At 39.8% G+C, this 18,231-nt stretch overlaps 2 protein-coding genes across 4 annotated transcripts; one reads left to right on the forward strand and one right to left on the reverse strand.

The window, feature by feature from the left end:
• Nucleotides 1-117: 117 nt before the first annotated feature.
• Nucleotides 118-7,671, reverse strand: seh1l (SEH1-like (S. cerevisiae)). The gene is made up of 9 exons (XM_062423312.1): nt 7,489-7,671; nt 6,341-6,391; nt 6,068-6,214; nt 5,757-5,968; nt 4,323-4,421; nt 4,073-4,213; nt 3,696-3,850; nt 2,656-2,809; nt 118-818 (listed from the first exon to the last, which is right to left on the reverse strand). Exons 1-9 carry the CDS (start codon nt 7,597-7,599, stop codon nt 641-643), a joined length of 1,248 nt encoding a protein of 415 aa, XP_062279296.1. The 5' UTR covers nt 7,600-7,671; the 3' UTR covers nt 118-640.
• A 574-nt stretch (nt 7,672-8,245) lies between these two features.
• Nucleotides 8,246-17,475, forward strand: ptpn2a (protein tyrosine phosphatase non-receptor type 2a). Of its 3 annotated transcripts, none has more exons than XM_062422828.1 (9): nt 8,246-8,530; nt 9,869-9,959; nt 10,050-10,150; nt 10,294-10,392; nt 11,453-11,590; nt 11,960-12,169; nt 12,993-13,169; nt 14,224-14,426; nt 15,179-17,475. In XM_062422828.1, the coding sequence occupies exons 1-9, from the start codon at nt 8,474-8,476 to the stop codon at nt 15,366-15,368; spliced, it is 1,266 nt and encodes a 421-aa protein (XP_062278812.1). In that variant the 5' UTR covers nt 8,246-8,473; the 3' UTR covers nt 15,369-17,475. The 3 variants fall into 3 exon arrangements, with proteins under 3 accessions (XP_062278812.1, XP_062278814.1, XP_062278815.1); XM_062422830.1 differs by having other exon boundaries at nt 14,227-14,426; XM_062422831.1 differs by having other exon boundaries at nt 12,993-13,163.
• The last annotated feature ends 756 nt before the right edge of the window (nt 17,476-18,231 follow it).

Genomic DNA, 18,231 nt, shown 5'->3' on the forward strand with positions numbered 1-18,231 from the left:
GATATTTCCATGTGTTAGTGTTTCACATGGTTGTCAGTCACTCATGAATGAATGCCATCGTAGGGTTGTGGATGTACAGAAAAAAAAGTCGAAGATAACATTCTTTTAATACCCTGTGGTGTTTATTCTGACTTCCATCATGTGCAGTTTTGTTCCTCAATAAAAGCTGAGTAAGTACAAACATTTCCTTTTCCAGGTGTTGATGATTCATAAAACATTGCATCTCCATTTTTTCTGGTTTACCAGCCAACATTGACTATATAATATAACCCCAAAACAAACACTACATGGGATGTGCTTTTTTAAAATTGTACATTCCTTGACAATAAAAAACACTGGTACACAAAGCTAAATATGGGAAATTTTGTTCTTAGAAAATGGTTATCAAAATCCTTTTTTTTTTTTTTAAATAATTTGTGCATCCAAAAAGACTCATCTATATAATACACATTTTACAATTCTGTCTTCATGACAGCATCCAAAACATTTTATGATTTACGCACACACACAAAAAATGAACAAAACAGAGAAAAAAATACAGGTCTTTATTAGAAATGAATGGCAGCTGTGTGGCCCATCCCCATCCCCGTCCCCCTACCCCTGCTTATTTCAGTCAAAACAACCAACAACCAACAAACAACTACTGCCCTTCAGCCTCAGGTAAGGGCATAAGTGCTCTAGAGGAGTATCTGTAGGGAAGAGCCAGTTGCTGAGACTGAACGGGCTCAGCATCACAGTGCTCTATGAGGGAAGAGGGAGGCAGCAGGTGACCATACCTGGTCCCTTCTCTGGGAGGATCCAGAGGCGGAAAGAAATACCTGAAGCAACAAGAGATGGGAGAGGACGAAGACGCACAAATACACATGGATGGAGGGGGGTGTGGGGGGGTGGAAAAACCAACATTGGAATACAGAAGGGAAACACATAAAAGGAAGTAGAAATGAGAAATTAAAAGCAGAGCAAGGGAAAGGATGCATGAAGGCTTTAGGAATAAAAGATGGAGATGAAAATGGCAGACAGGGTAGTGATTTTTGTTAAAAGGTGTATTTAAAAAAAACAAACACTTTATGGAATCAAGAAAAAATGGAGCCCTCAACCAATAATACCCAAGTTTTCATCTCACATACTGCACGATGCATTAAGACAAGGGCAAACAGTAGCTGATGCACAGGAGACATTAGTAATACGCAGGATGCTGGTATATCTTTGGAGTGGTCAGCTGCCGCAGGGGAGGGACAATGGGAGCTCTCTTGCCAATCCTGCATGCAACAAGCAGTACAATACCACATTACTGCAACAAACCCCCATGAACACACTCTGTTCTGTCAATAGGTAATGCAAGAAAAACTGAATGCAAAGTCATTTTTTTTACAAACTGCATGATAAACATTTAATTTGGTTGTGAAATTAATTATTGTTATTTATTAACACACAGTGCAACAGTTCTCACGTTACTCAGGTTAGAAGTGACTCCAGAGTTAAGCCAAAAAACCACAAGGAGGGTAAAAACAGGCATTGGTTATTATATTACTGCAAGAGGTTTACAGGTTATTGAATTGAACATACAGCCACATACCAAAAAAAGTGAAAAAAAGTGTTGGATTGAACACTATTTCTTACTGGCACTTTTAATCCTTGCTTAATATAACATCAAATGGTCAAATCTGCTCATTTATACTCCAAATTTTAAAGTGAGTCTATGTTACTTTGGCTGAAAAGTGGCCACTAATTACAGGATAATGATGAATGCTAAAACACTGTATAACAGTAGAGAAGTTTGCCTATCTAAACCTAAGCCTCCATATGCTTCTAGTCATACCAGACTAAGTGAAGCTGGAGCAACAAAAGCCCTGAGTGTACTGAATTGAGCAGGGGTGTATTTCATAAAAAAAAAAAAATTAAAAAAAGGAATGCATTATCTCAACTTTCAAGAGTTATGTTACATAGCCTCTCTTTAAAGTAGCACACGTCAATAGCTGTATTCATACCCATGCTGTACGTTCACACTATTTTCCGATGTTACTACAGTTGGTTAATGAGGTTTATTCAAGCGGTCCTTCTGCTCAGCAAAGAGTTTGGCGATAACTGCTTAGAGATACATTCAAATTGACAAGTTAAATGAGGAGAGAATTTGTCAAGAAAAAGACTGACTGCTCATCTTGAAATGGAAATGGTCCCAAAAATGTTGAGCAGCAGCTATTAAATTGATCAATATTAACAAAATAATGTTAGAATAATTCTGCTTCTTATCCCAAAAATATAGTTGTAGCATTTGCAATAATAGCCACATAATATTGTATACAGACAGGTGATGAACCAAAGAAAATATTTAACCTTAACACTGACATATTACAAGCATCAGTACAAATCAAGAGGAAATCATTTGTTTAACAAAAAAAACAAAACAAAAAAACAACGTAACACATCCGACTCCGCAGGCTTTGAGGCAAACAACATGTAATTGCTGGAAGCCAGAAGCCAAGCTCTTTGCATGAGTGCAGCACATTGGGATGAGATCAGTTTGGACCCAGGAGCTTGTCAGTGAGAGCGGCTGCAGTCCCAGTCAGTGTGAGGCATAATAAATGAGTTGTCAGTTCTGACTGGCACGGGTCGGGCTGTGGGTGAGTGGCGTCAGACTTGCACCGCACCACCTACCTTCCAGCGGACATCCCGTTCAGGGCGTTCTGGGAGGTCTGAACGGAGGAGCCCACCACCATGCTCATGGCCGTGGGCTGACCGGACGTGCCGGTGAGTGGGCTGCCGTCTCCCTTCAGGATGCCCGTGCACTTCCAGTTGTCCATGTAGTTAGCTGAGAGGGGAAAAGGTTAAACTTTTAATGTGACTCCAATAACACACGTCCAATTGTGTTCTGTACAGCCAAGCAAAAGCTACTCTCAATGCTTCTCTAACAAAGTTTTTCCTTTACAAACATTTACCATGTAACAAGTGGAAAAGTGTAATGCCCCAAAAATGTCCACCAAATGTCACTGGAGCATCTCGACCATTGACATGGTTTTAATTTAGTATTTAATGATGTACATAGGGATCTATTGAGTGACTAATGTAAAAAGACTAGGTGTTATAAGCAAATGCTTCAGCCTACAACTTTTTTTTCCTATTCTGTATTATTTTTTCCTTTTGGTTTGTCACTATTTCTAAGTGAGATGAAGAAAACAAGGACATATGATTATTAACTTTGTTTATACATGTATATTTGAGTTTAATGACTGAAATAAATTAAACTAAACAAAAAAATGCAGCTGCAGTGTGCTGACTATTTCTGCTGTTACAGATTTTGTTATTTGGTCCAGCACCTCCTTTCTGATTCTGGGTGTGTGCGTCTACTACACAACCTTTTTATGCCGGTAAACACTACACACACAATCAGTCAAACACAAAGAGCCTTACAGGGGGAGCTGACAGCTTTTTTTTTTTAGCAATGGTGAGAACTGCTCTTCACCCTTTGTAAATATGTCAGCTCTCATTGTGAAATTAAATTCATCATTCATACACTTGCTATTAAAAATGGCTCATGCACAGTAGGTAAACACCTGTTGAGAGTCTTCTGTTCACTGAGCATTGGTCAAACTAACATTTTAAAAACGCAGCTTTGTGAGCTCAAGTGAAGCTGTCAGTAAAATTAAACAAGCAGACAAATGAGCAGTCATCAACTGGGACTAAAAATAGCCTCCCACCTTTCCAGAGGCGCACACAGCCGTCATCCCCGGAGGAGGCCAGCAGGGTGCTGGTGATGTTCCAGCTCACACGCCACACCTGGGAATTATGGTTGTCAAACTGAGCCACGATCTGCACTTCAAACTTGGTGGGTCCCGTAGAGGTGCTCTCCTTCCTGGATGGAGATATAGAAAATCAATTTTTGTGGTGCTGTGGTTTTTTCAGTTCTGTCACTTTTTACTGTTTAAAATAGAAGTGTTACAAAGGTGCTAACATGGATGAGATGAAATCGAAGTCACTGATATGCGAGATGAAGGATTCCAGTGAATACACTAATCCTCGTCCCTTTGTGCACTTTGAAAACACATAGTGTGGTAAAAAAATCGCAATCAATCACCTCATAGGAACAAGCTTAAAGATTCTGACGTCTTTTGTTGCTATGGCGAGGACGTGGAATGATCTCCCCAGGTTTGGAGCGAACGCGATGTCATGTACCGCATCTGTGACGGTCATCAGAGTTTCTGCTTTGGCATATTTCCTGTTCAACATAGGCAAAAATAAATTAAAATTAGTTAAAAGTTTCTCACAATAGAATTATGTATGTTCTACTTTTGAATGCCGTGGTGTATTTACGAAGGAAAACTTACCTTGTGTTTTCATTGTACTCGTAGATCTGAACTTTCCCACCGTACGTTACGTTGCTGTCGTCACTCCCCACTGCAAACATAGGTGGGTGGGCACGAGAGCTGGTCGGTGGGGGAAACAACATAACATTTAACAGACACACACTCCACTGCGCAAGATCATAGTTCAGACTTTTAAAAGGTAAAGCTGCAAAAAAAACAGGCCCATTAAAAAAGGTCAGTAAGTCAAGTTTAACTCGACTTTAACACAACACTGCCAGAATGTTTGACGCTGCACAGAGTAGTTGATGTAACATTTCTTTCTTTAAACTAAAGATACAGTAATGGATTGAAAGTTTGTTAATGAAGCAAAGTTACTATTCATTGATGGAATTCACCAGAAAGTGTGTTAGTTTCCCACCCAACCAATACATTGTGCACATACTGGGTTTGTGTGTCAATAATCTGTATCTCTGTAACACTGTATGTCTGAGCAGCTTAGTTAAAGTTAAGAAAAGATTAAAAATGCAGTTATGTGCCAAGATGTAAATGGGCACAGGTTCAACTGAAAGGCTACAAAACCAGATCTTTTTAATGCCAAACCAACATACAGGTGACTCGTAGGAACACGGCACACCAACGCTTAGTGTTTGTTATTATCAAGAAATGGTAATCAATTTAATTAGTTTCACCTTTCGGGTTGTGCAGTTCAGCATACTAAGAAAAGATTTTTAGAAATAGTATTGGAACAATTCAGTCTGTTTTAGCATTTATTTATTTATCATATTTTTGTGAAAATGTTGATTTTCACAAAATTAGCTTTGTATTATTCTCAGTTTTAATCAAATATTGAACTGTTGGGTGTCAATTTTTTGAAATATTTATGTATTAATATATTATACAGCACTGAATAATACATTTCATACTCTGACTAAGTGGGGTAAAAATCCATATGTTGGTATGTGCTCTGCAAAATATTTGGTACACAGTTTTATGATTAAAAAAAAAGCAAAAATGTTGGATCCATACATTTTAAAAGCAGGTAGTTTATGAGGTTGTTGGAGGGCAATGGAGGCATTGTAAGTAGGAATTCTAGGAGATAATAACTTTTAATTGTTAATCGTTAAATATCAGAAGAAATGAATCTAATTTGTTTGGGTTTTGTCATTTTTAAGATTTCTAAAAACCTGTTCCCAGACAAACACAAACAAACACACAGCATGTTGTTTCTTGATGTGTGTTAAACTAATGCGCACATTTACCCGGTGCCTTCACTGACAGAAAGGTAAGATAATAAAAAATCTTTTTTTAAGTATTAATAACATCTCCAATGTCCCCTAAACAACTAACTTTATGCTTAATAATGCAAAATGGCAAAGTATAACACAGCTAGGACTGGCAATCTGGAAGTGTTGTGAGTTTCCAAACACTTCAATGTCACAAAACTTTGTTAGCTACCTGGAGGGATTCCAAGAGATGCAGCTGCAGCTGAGTTTGCAGGAGATCTCATGCTGCAGGGACCACTGACTCAGATTCATGACGTCAGGAGCCTCATAGATCCTCACCACTCCATCCGCAGAGCAGGTGGTCAACATCAGGCCCATGTGTTTAGGGGCAAACTTCACATCAGTCACTGAAGTTCTACTGTCCACCAGTGTTGTTCTTTTTATCTAAAACAGAAATGTGAAATACTCAGGGTCAGACATTGAAAGAAGAGTATGGTGACTGACATTTATTACATTACAAAAGAGTGACAGAGTTGTACAAACCCAGTGGCTCAGTCCTCTCTGTTTGTCATTTGACTCTCCGACAATCTCCTCCCAGACAGCAGCTGTTCTGTCAAAGGAGCATGAAGCTAGAACCTGCCCAAATTCTGGATGTGCCCAGGTCACTCTCCACACTGATCCACTGTGTGTCTGTGGAGAGAGCGAAAAGAACATCTGTAAAATCAATATAACCCTAACCTACTTGAAGACACCAGATTTCAAGCTGCAACCATAAAAGTGAATGACTGTTTAGAAGCGATGGTGCAGGTGATCTACCTTCCAGCTGGCTGTGCAGTGCCACTCTCCATTCTCACTTTTGTCCCAAACCTGAGAAGAACAAGATGAAAAATAAAATGTTATAAATGTTGCTGTCACTTAAGCACCTGTGTAACATTACACATTCTGTTAAAGTCCTCCTCCACTCAAAAATATGTTTTCTTCTTGTTTCTGGATGTTTGAGCTTCACTGTGCGAGCAATGTATGTGCTGAGTGGGCCTAGGAGCATGATTTGTGACACTGAAACTAATTTGGGAGCCAATCCTGGTCCAATATTCAATTTACACAAGTGTAACGTGGAAACATGCAGCCCTCAGTGCACATACACTGAGAATGGACTTCACAGTGAAGTATGAGACATCTTGTGACCAGCAGTTAACCCTCTGAAATGATCTAATTAAACATTTGCATATGGATTTTTAATGAGGCAGAAGGAGTAAATGCCATTTTAAAGGTTTTAACGGGGTAATTACACTTTCTGTGGAAAACCATATCAAACACAGAATATTGTTCCAAGCAGAGCATTTCTGTGTCCTATTACATGTCTGGAGGGGATCTTAAAGCTATAAACATAACACACACAATGAGTTTGGTGACTAGAATAAACTGTACATTTTGATATGAAGCTTTAGATCAATTGTTCGTCCACAAATACTTTGGTGAGGAGTTAGGGAATAAACAATGTGTTGCTAACTGTAGTGTTTACATTCACTACATCTGTGCTACAACACAGCTTATCTAGCTTGTATGCTACATTCACGTCGGCTAGCAAACTAATAATAATACATTTCATTTATACTGCGCTTGCCATTCATAGTGAAACTCTACTGTATTAATAACAGTATGAATGAGTGCTACAGTATTAATAACATAGCACACAGCAGAAAGACAATAGTAAGGAGAGTTAAGCTGATATAGCCTTCTGAATAGAGAGGTTTTTAGGCCTTTTTGAAGCTAAAATCAATGAGAAATGTTGGAATTAGCAGACAGGCTTAGCTAACTGTCTGGGTTAGTCAACTACAGGTAGCAAACGAGTCAGTAGCTTCAACAGGTGGCTATGGATGTGGAAAATGTGCTAATGCTAACAAGCTAACCGCAGTGGCTAACGTTAACATTAGCAAGCTGGTGCACACTTGATGTTAGCTCACCTTCACACTTTGGTCACTGGAGCAGGTTGCCATTCTCCGGCCGTGGAAATCATACGATACATCGTGAATAAGATCTTTATGATCTGCTGCGATACTACGGGCTACAAACATGATTACAGCTGCGATAGGGCAGTAATAGCCAGCAGGCCTGTCATGTGTCCACTAAATGTGTATCTGTGTGTGTTTGGCGGGTCCTCTGTGTGTGGTGAGTGTGTGCACCGATGTTGACCACACAGCGGCGCACACACTCCAGTTTTAAAACAACGTAGGTTTCACTACGTGTTACTTAAACCTGTCAAATCTAGAAGGGATTACCAATGAGACTCCAGAAAAGTTATTAATACAGTTTCAGATGTGTTCTTTTATTTTTTTAATTGATGAAAAAACATAATTTCAAACAAACACATCAAATACAAAATAGTAAAAGGCTGTATATATGTAGGCCTATACATCAAATACAATATAGTAAAAGGCTGTATATATGTATACATCGAATACAATATAGTAAAAGGCTATATATATATACATCAAATACAATATAGTAAAAGGCTATATATTTATACATAAAATACAATATAGTAAAAGGCTATATATTTATACATCAAATACAATATAGTAAGAGGCTATATATATGTATACATCAAATACAATATAGTAAAAGGCTGTGTGTGTGAGTGTTTGAGTGTGAGTGCGCGCGCGCGTGTGTGTGCACGTGCACGTGTGTGCGTGTCAGCAGAAGTCAGTCTCTCAGCAGCAGTCAGTTAGAAGCAGACAGTCAGTCACTCAGTAGCAACAGTCAGTCAGTAGTGTGTGGTGCGGTGTTTTGCGGGAGCAGCAGACTCCCCGCAGAGATCCCCAGGGTTATTACACACACACACACAGACGGCTGTTTAGATGGCTGACAGAAAGGAGTAAGTTGGTGAGCGGTGCTGCAAACAGTCTGTGATCAACCAGCAAGTGTGTCGGGGTCACTAATTCCGACACAATGCAGCAGGAATTTGAAGACATCGACTCGTCCGGCAGATGGCAAAACCTTTACAACGTAAGTGTGGACTCCGGAGAGGCCCAGTGTTTCTATGACGATCGGCGGCTAACTTACTTAGCTCGCTAATTTCATAGGGAGTTAGGACAGCTTTGTTAATGTTTGGTAACTTTTAACCTCCCGTACGACTCATTTCATCGTGTTAACGCACTAAATTCATCACATGGTGTAGATGTTGTGAGTATATATAGCGCTTTGCACTTTAGTGAAGAAAAAACTAGCAATTTGGCGCTAGCCTTTGCTGACTTCCGTAGCTAGAAAACGTGCAGCGGCACAGTTCTCACAGATGAGCTCAGTTAGCTCATGCTGGCCGACGCTAGCAGACGTCAGCTGCAGTTTCTGAGAACTCATCAGGACTTCCACAGAAAAGCGCATGTGTTTTTTTTTTGTTTTTTTTACCACCAGCTGTCTCAAGAGAGGGAGAGAGAGAGAGAGAAAGATAGAGAGAGAGCTCTAGCATTTAGTTTATGTTCCGGTGTGACTTTGTGTGAGCCTGTAATATATAGCTGTAGCTGCTAGCTGAAGGAGAACATATAACAGGAGATGCTTTGTAGCTCACACTTACTCTGTTTAGAAGTTAGAAAACACTCAGTCACACTCAAAATACCGTTGTTACTCCATAAACAATCCATTTATAAATTAGATACCAATAAATGTCTTTATACAAGCTGTAAAAATGTTCATGTGTTGCTGCAGGGGGAAAATATATTTTATAGTTTATGTTATAAGATACAAAAACAATACACAGAATCCACTTTCTCACTCAATGATTAACGAAAATGTCTAAGTATAGTGTTACTGGGAACTTGAACTGAAGTGTAACTTGTATATTCTGGGAAGTGGCAGTCTTTCTCATGTTTACTGTAATGTTGAAACTACACTACTTGTGTATCCGGGTCTTCTTTTTCCTTTGTTGCATTTCATTAGTATCAGTGTCACAGTTTTTTTTATCTGTCACTTCCAAAGAAAAGATAGTGAACTTATTGTCTGACAGAGGTGAAGAGATCATCTTTAACTGCACCCCACACACACACACACACACACAATAGAAACTATGAGTAGTAACTATGTATGTGATAAAAAGGCAGAACAAAGCAGAGCAGTACATGACATTTATATAGATAGAATTAGGTCTAATTCATGTAGTTTTGTTTTAGAGGCTGAATAGCACTGGATTATCTCTGTGTGTGTTATTTCTAATGATGCAATCTGTCACTGACCACCACTTATATACAGACAGGATGTATGACATATGTGCACCAGTTCATCTCAAACTGTGTCTCCCACTTTATAAAGTGATATTGCGAACTTCCTGTTTGTCTCTCTTTCTGCCAACAGGAAATCCGTAACCAAGCCGGTGAATATCCTTACAGAGTGGCAAAACTTCCAGTGAATCGGAATTTGAACCGCTACAGAGATGTCAGCCCGTGTGAGTCTCATGACGAACAATGTAAACAAAAAGTTTGCATTACAGTGTATGACATATTTGTAACTGCTCTGTGGTCTCTGTGGTTTTTAGATGATCACAGTCGGGTCAAACTTGAAAACTCTGAAAATGACTACATCAATGCAAGTTTAGTCATGGTGGAGGAAGCCCAAAGGGCTTACATTCTTTCTCAGGTGACGTATAGTAGCATCAACGTCAATATCTGCATTCATAGTTCAGATTTCTGGCATGAGTGAATGTTAGAAATCTAGACGCCACGTACAGCAAAATATGCAAGCTTTAACTTGATGTCCATCTCTTTGTTTTGCTTCCACAGGGGCCTTTAAGGAATACCTGTGGTCATTTCTGGCTGATGATTTGGGAGCAGTGTTCTAAAGCTGTTATCATGCTCAACAGAGTCATTGAAAAGGGATCTGTGAGTATACTGTAGCACCTGCTGATTTTTTTCCTACAGTACACCCTCTTGTCTGTTTTATTCAAAAAGTTGTGGGAGGAGATATATTACAAGGTGTTACATCCTGATTTATCTTTATTCAGAGCATTTTTGCATGAAACACCTTTGCTTGCTCAGCTCAACTCCCTCATTCATAGGTAAACTGGGGATGAATATCTTCATATTTCAAGGAATTGGGAATTACTGTTCCTTATAACAACCTCTCATATCCTTGCTTTTAATATGAAGGACTCACATAGCATACAGACTGTGAACAGAGGGGGAACAGCTAGCCTGTATTATCTGCACAAAAAACAGTGTAAAAATGAAATGTTGTGGTTTTATGGGGGATTATGTATTGGACTGTTTCTCAGCCAGCAAATAAGCACATTTCCAAAAAAAAGAAAAAGGGGGAAAAAAAGTGTGAACTAATCCTTTTTAAGTCTTTGTGAGCAACACTACAAATTTCATGTAATTTTTTTTATCAGTTTGACTGGTAAAATCGCCACTGTTGCACTTGAGGTTAAAGTTCAAGTCAGCGTACAGTACAAAGAAGAAATGATAAGAAATCTTACACTGAAAATAAAAGGCTGGTAAAGTATGAGCTGCTAATTTGCTCCAATTAATGTAAGTTTAAAACCTTCAAGAATACTCAAGACTCGTGGAAAATAACATATCAACCCTAAATATCTGTTTGGCATCGTTTTTCCCCATTTCATCATGCTTCACAGTTAAATTCAGCTGATTTGAGTGATTTGTGGCTTCTGGCTATTTATCAACTTGTGGAAACAAGCTGGCAAGTCAGAAAGAGTTTGACTACACACTACTATTGAATTTAATAACCCCAAGAGTAAGAAATATAATTTCTGGCATCCTGTCTGGCAGCATTCTTATGTGAACAAACACACATGTAAACACAATGGGGAAACATCAAGGAAAAATGATGGCGGTCGTGTCCTTGCATCGTACGATAAGCCGATATTGTAATTGTCGTGACAGGCGTCTTGTCCTCGACTGACTTTATTCAATTCTATCTCAACAGGAAAAGTGTGCGCAGTACTGGCCGACCACAGAGGAGCTACAGATGTCTTTCACGGACACAGGGTTTGTTGTCAGGCTACTGTCAGAGGAGGACCAATCCTATTACACAATCCGAGTGCTAGAACTGCAGAACACAAAGGTGAGCATGAGAGGGAAACGATGAGTGATATAACCTTTTTTAAAATCTGGAGCGGTGCATTTTCAGAGATCAGATTTTGGCTTGGTGAAAGCTGCCATTTGTCTACTTAAGCAAAAATTGCAGTCCATTACTGTATTTAAAGATAATGTATTGACATTGTTGTGCCTGTGTTGCTTCATCTACATATTCTGAGCATACCTTTCTTAGATTGCATTATCTGATGTGGTTGCAACTGTAAATCCGGGCATGTATGGAGATGATAAATGTCTGTGTCTTACTGTTGTGTGTGATGCCAAATCAGCCCATTCTTGCAGAACTCTCTGTCTGTCTGTACAATCCTCCAATCACACCACATCTTTTCTACTGCAGACGGGAGAGTCGAGGGAGATCTACCACTTTCACTACACCACGTGGCCTGACTTCGGCGTTCCCGAATCTCCCGCCTCCTTCCTCAACTTCCTGGTCAAGGTTCGGGAATCGGGCTCGCTGGGCTCGGAGCACGGGCCCTCGGTGGTGCATTGCAGCGCTGGGATCGGACGCTCAGGGACCTTAGCCTTGGTGGACACGTGCCTGGTCCTGGTGAGAACAGGGAGTGGGGAAAATAGCGACAATGGGAATGTCACCAAAGGGAAATGTTGCCTAATGTTTACATTGGGAACAAAGGGTTTAAAACGTTACCCAAGAGATTCAAGTTTTGACAAGCCACGCCAGACGAAATGTTGGTACTTTATTAGCAACGGCTGCGCAGGGAGGAGTCGTGGCCTGTTGGTTTTGTTGATTGTTCAGTGGAGCAGAAAAGATGAATGTCAGCTAATACTTGGGAAATGATTTGCAATCCACTCAGGGGTTTTGTTCCCCCTTTTTCTCAAGAATTACCCCTTTGGTGGCACAGAATTCTGGAAATCATATTCAAATCATACTCTAAAAAAAACAAATCCTGGTCTGAAAGGAACCGAAAAATAACTAGGCTAACGGCCTAGTTAGAGAGACCTCCAAAAAGAGGTGGTCTCGGCCCGCTTGACTCCGCACCAAATGCCGACCTACCGGAAGATGAGGGAACGTCAATCGGACAAATTTTGATTTGTTTGCAGGTGTGAACGCGGACCACACCGCAGTCTGTATGCTACATAGTAACAATTTTACTTCCTGGTGCAGACCAAATAATTGAGCTAGTGGTGTGAAAACGCCCTAAGTTAAGAGAACATGAGTTGGATAGATACCTGTTAACATATGAAGCGTATGCCAATAATGAAAGAACAGCACCAGCGGCAAAAAGATTAATAAGTTATATCCACAACTGTCACTCAAATGTCAAAGAATTAACATAGGCTCATAGATGCAGCTGTTTGAGCCGCTTTCTAAACATGTGACGCCGCTAACCTCCCGCCCGTCTGTTTTGCAGATGGACAGGAGGAAGAACCCATCGTCGGTGGACATACAGAAGGTGCTACTGGACATGAGGGAATACCGCATGGGCCTGATCCAGACCCCAGACCAGCTCCGCTTCTCCTACATGGCTGTCATCGAGGGAGCCAACCTCATCCTGACAGACAACTCAGCAGCAGCAGCACAGGTTAGTGTTGTCATAAGTCAGATGATTAAGAACGAAGCTCAGGTTCCGATCTGAGTCCGTTATGAGATCATGTGTTATACACTCTGTGAGTAAGCTCCACACTGACATCTGAAACCAGACAGGTGACTCAATGTAGTTTCCATAGAATGTAGGCAGATACTGAAACCTTTGCGGCGTCTTTTTTGTATGCATTGCATTTATTTGGGTAAGGTATGCTACAAATCGGGCCCGCAAAGCAAACCGGTGGAGATCCACTGATATTTGCAAAACTTTCTCAGAGAGGAGTTACAAGAAAAAAGACTGAAGCATTGTTGCAGTTTTAAGCTTGTTTGAGTTGGAAAGTAGAAAAAAAGCTGCAGCAAGGCCTCTCCTCCTTTTTTGGTGTAACTATATCTTGCAGTGTCATAGTATATTTTTGGACACAATTCTGCATAGTCCACATAACCTGAAACAGCCTATCTGCTATTGACTGTATTTGAGCAGCTATGCCAGCTATGGGTTTTTTTCTTTAAATCTTCCCACATGTTATTTAATGTATTGAGATGATGCAATAAAACTGCATTAGAAAAAGAACAAAACTTAACTCTACACACAACTGCCAAGAAATTCAAGTGGTGTCAATTTGTGAAATTGTTTAGTGTTATTATATTTTATATTCTTTGTTAGTATCTGCCCTTAATTCAGTGCATGTGTTTGAGTTGGCTATTCTTAAGTCTGAAAAATAAATATGTATTTTTTTTAAGTGAAGGTAATTTTAGTCATTGACAGATCCAAGTATACAGGAGTTTACAATGCTGTGCAGTTTAAAAATATTTCATTAGCTTATCTTTTATAGCAAAGGGCACTTTTTTTCTGTGCATTGATGTTTATTTTTTCCTTTATTTTTTTTTTTTTTGTCCTGTCATCTAATGTCTGTCTTTTTTAATGTATTAGTTTTGTACTGGTCTTGTGAGGAATGCATTTTTATTCATTTCATTCAAAAGCTGAACTTGTGTTGTTGTTCGTGACAGCCGATTGATCATCGAGTTTAAGAGAAAACTTTTTTCCCTGTTCCCTGTAGCAGAACAAGCAGGAAGCGATGACCCAAGATGACTCGGAGCCAGATCTGCCCCCACCGCCGCCTCCACCCAGACCTCACCTCAATGACAGCAGGCCCAACGGCCAGCCGGGACCATGCCTGGAGCTGCCAACTGCCTCAGAAGACGACCTGCCTGCAGAGGAACCAGCCAGCCAAGACCACAACGAGGCAGACAACACTGGGCAGTAAGTAACACACATCAGGATTGCCTCACTTTACGATTATAAGGTTTGAGATACTCAGGTTCAAAGTTTTGACATCCTTGATATGAAAATGGATACTGAAACACTTCTCTTTTACACTCTTAATGTACCGTGAATAGATAATATCAAAAGGTCACATTTTTTATTTTAAGATAGAACCTTCAAACTCTCAATCAATTTACAGGTATCAAATTGTAAGATTAAGCAACATGTCATGGTCGTTCATGGTTTAACCACAGTCACAGAGCAGTGAGGTCACATGGTAACGAGGCAGAACCTGATTGGTCCTTTTATCTTCATTCCCAGCTTTGATGGTGCTTTACAGTTGGAAACTTATAAAAGGCCAACTTTGAAATAGATTTTTAAGATGGATGTATTTAGATTATGGGTCCAATAATGCAGTTCATTGTTAATAAATTGTCAAGGCATAGTTTTATTTGAGTAACCACTGACAAACCATTTAACAACCTGCAGTTTGTTGCTCATTCATCATGGGGCTTTTTTTTGGAGTGTGTCTCTTTCCTATTTTCCAGTTAATTCCATGCCAGTTCCATGTCATTTTCAAATTACTTTTAGACCTCAGAAGCATATCATCATTTCCCTCTCACAGTTCTATTTGTTCTTCTTAGGAAATAATTGTTTAGTTGTCTGGTACAGCAATGGCAGCGGTGCATTAAACAGATGGGATTTTTCACTCAGAGTCGTTTGCTGACAGCTCGCCCCTCTCATTTCAGTGTCCGAAAGCGACACCGTGAGGAGAGGATCGCCAGCACCTCGCAGAAGGTCATGCAGATGAAACAGAGACTGACCGACTCGGAGAGGAAAAAAGAGAAGTGGCTGTACTGGAGACCCATTCTGCTTAACGTGGGTGCCGGGGCGGCTCTGGCTGTGGGTCTGCTGGTGTGCTGGATGTACTCCCAGTGAAACACTCAGTCACTGAAAACTGACTCTTATTTTGCACCAGTACCTGAGATTAGGTACTTCTCTAAGTAGATTTAGATGGTAATATGTGCATAACTGAGGGTATTTATTTCTTAAGGTCAAATTGCGGGAGCGCTAGATCAAAATGAGTGTGTGTATATTTTTCATGTAAGATCTTAACAAAAATAGTAACATCTCAGGATCTTGGTGCCAGCACGATGATTTGATTTCCTTTCCTTCTTGTCACTGTTGATGAATGTACTGTATCATAGCAATTCGCTTTGAAAAAAACTTACTTAAGGTGCAGTACAAAGAAAAAAAAAATATTCTGACAGTTTATTTTTGCATTTTTTATTTGTAATGGCCAGATGTGTGTTGATCATCTGTGGACACGTTTTACAGTTTGAGTTTCAGAATGACTTGTGTTGATTGACTGTCCAGCCTACCATAGATATGTAAGAAGTTGAGACCCTAGAGGTCAAGTATGGGAGTTTGTTTTGTTTTTTTCTGTTTATGAAATTTGCATTTCATGCATGCATTTAAAGGTTTTCCAAAGCACCACTTGTTCTTCCATTTACATCGAGCAGGGCATCCCAAATTGGACATACACATATGCGGGTGACAGATTAAAGGTGGTGTTTGTGTTGGTGTTTTGATGATGGTGGAGGAGAGCACTGTCTAACATGTCGGTTCAAAATCTCCCATAGGTGTTCAGATTGGTTGAGATGTGGTGACTGAAGGCCATAACATATGATTCACATCAAACCACTCAGTGACCCCTCATGCCCTATGGATGGGTGCGTTGTGATCCTAGAAGAGACCACTCCTCCCAGCAGGATAGAAATGTTTGATCATAGGATAAAGGTGATCACACACAACTACTTTGTATTGATTTGCAGTAACCCTTTCCTCCAAGGGGGCAAGTGGACCCAAACCATGCCAGCAAAATGCCCCCCCCAAAGTATAACAGAGCCAGATCTCCTTGCTGTAGTGGGGCACGCATTCAGACCTGTACCAGTTTTTCCTTTCATTTGTCACCTGTGTGTATGTATGCATATATGCCCATTTTGGGAAGGTTCATGTGGAGCTGCCTTGCTGATGTTTTCAAACTCTGCTTGAATGTCAACCTTTTTGTTTTATTTTATTTCCCATCATATAAGCACGTATTTTCGTAGGCTTCAGTTGTCACACTGATAAGTAGAAAGTTGTCAGGTCCCTCACCGCTTACTTAGTGTGTGTATTTACCCACTGGATGGGTTCCTGTTTGTGTATTTTCAAGTTGATCCCACTGTTTGTTCTCGAGGAAACCAAAGCAAAGCTGTCCATTTTTTTAAGGAAGGGATACATACAGCCAGGCAAGCTGTTCACTGATGAAACCTTGTAATCCCTTTATGTGGAATGTATTTTCTGTTCGATCTCTGACATAACTGACACCGGCATTACAAAACAATACGATTCGTAGCACCTTTTGCATCGACTTCTTAATTTGAATCCACATTATTATCACCGCATTGGTTTTCAATTGACTGGGACCAATCTAAAGCTGTAATAGTGCAATTTAGAAGATGGAGCACCTTGGATTGAAATTCTTAGAAGAGAATGATAGCAAACATAAAGTGTGTACATGTTTGTTTGCTGGTTGAGACAGATTTTAATGTGCCTTGAGGTGAGTTACATGGAAAAAGAGTGCGCTCCAAGGTTTCCTAGCATGATCAGTACAGACTTAATGTAAGCTGTCCCCATGTAACATTAATAACATGTTTCCACTGTATCGACCAGAGGCGCGAGAGGATAAATTGTACCAGACTCGACCGCACACCAAATGTGTCATGAGCATTTACCGTCTCCCGAGATGGGAAAAAAAAAGATGTTGTTGATTGGCTCATTTACCACTGTCAGACACGGCTTTTTACTCCGTTGTCATTTAACCCAGGAAAGATGTGTTAGACCATAACATTCCATGCATTCCTGTTTTCCACATAAGATTTCAGGGGAGTTTTGTACACTGCTTAACCGCAGGTGAGAATATAACAGATGGTGTTTTGAAAAAAAGCAAACAAAACGTGAAATACTTCTTAAATAAAACATTCACTTTTTTTTTTTTTTCAAACCAAAACCTGCCGTGTTATTTCTTCTGCCCACAGCTCTCCACATCCCTGTACTGTAGTCATAATTTCATTCTGACCATGAGTTTAATCAATGCAGACTGGAGGCCACTCACTGTGGATTCCAGGAACTGATTCAATATTTCAAGAAGAGGCTTTGCTCATATTGACTTCTGTAGTAATTTAATTGTTTTCTTGTCTGTGGAATGATGTTGGCACGTGTGGAGGAGGAATACTTGGATGCAGATATCCACTAAAAGAGGATTTCTTATATTCTGAGTATTATGAATTGAATAATCAAATGAAGCAGTAGATATTTATTTAAGGATGGAAGGAATTTAAGTCTGAACATTATAAAACTGATTGATTCAATATATAAAAATAGTCATGGATAAACCATGGATATAGTTTATAGGGTAGAGACGTTCAACAGGCCAATGGAAACAAACTACAATTTGAACTACAAAAGGGTCCTACCAATTGTTGCAGAACGTGACGAGTGAAGGACGACTAACTTAATCCCTGAATAAAATTGCAACATTTTCTTAAATGAAAACTAAAATAAACGTATCCTACAGCGGAAAATATATTAATAGATATCCCAAACGAATTCTAATTTCAGTTTTTGGATATAAATAGCTGAGGTATTGATTCTGATAGCAGGATTTATTGTCAGGCTTAGCATTAGCGGCATTCCCGCCTGCTGTTCCGCCACAGTTGAAACCTTCTCCTCGGTTTAAACTGGCAGTTGTTGCTGTCAG

Source organism: Scomber scombrus, chromosome 7 (assembly GCF_963691925.1).
Source record: "Scomber scombrus chromosome 7, fScoSco1.1, whole genome shotgun sequence".
Taxonomy (NCBI): Eukaryota; Metazoa; Chordata; class Actinopteri; order Scombriformes; family Scombridae; genus Scomber; species Scomber scombrus.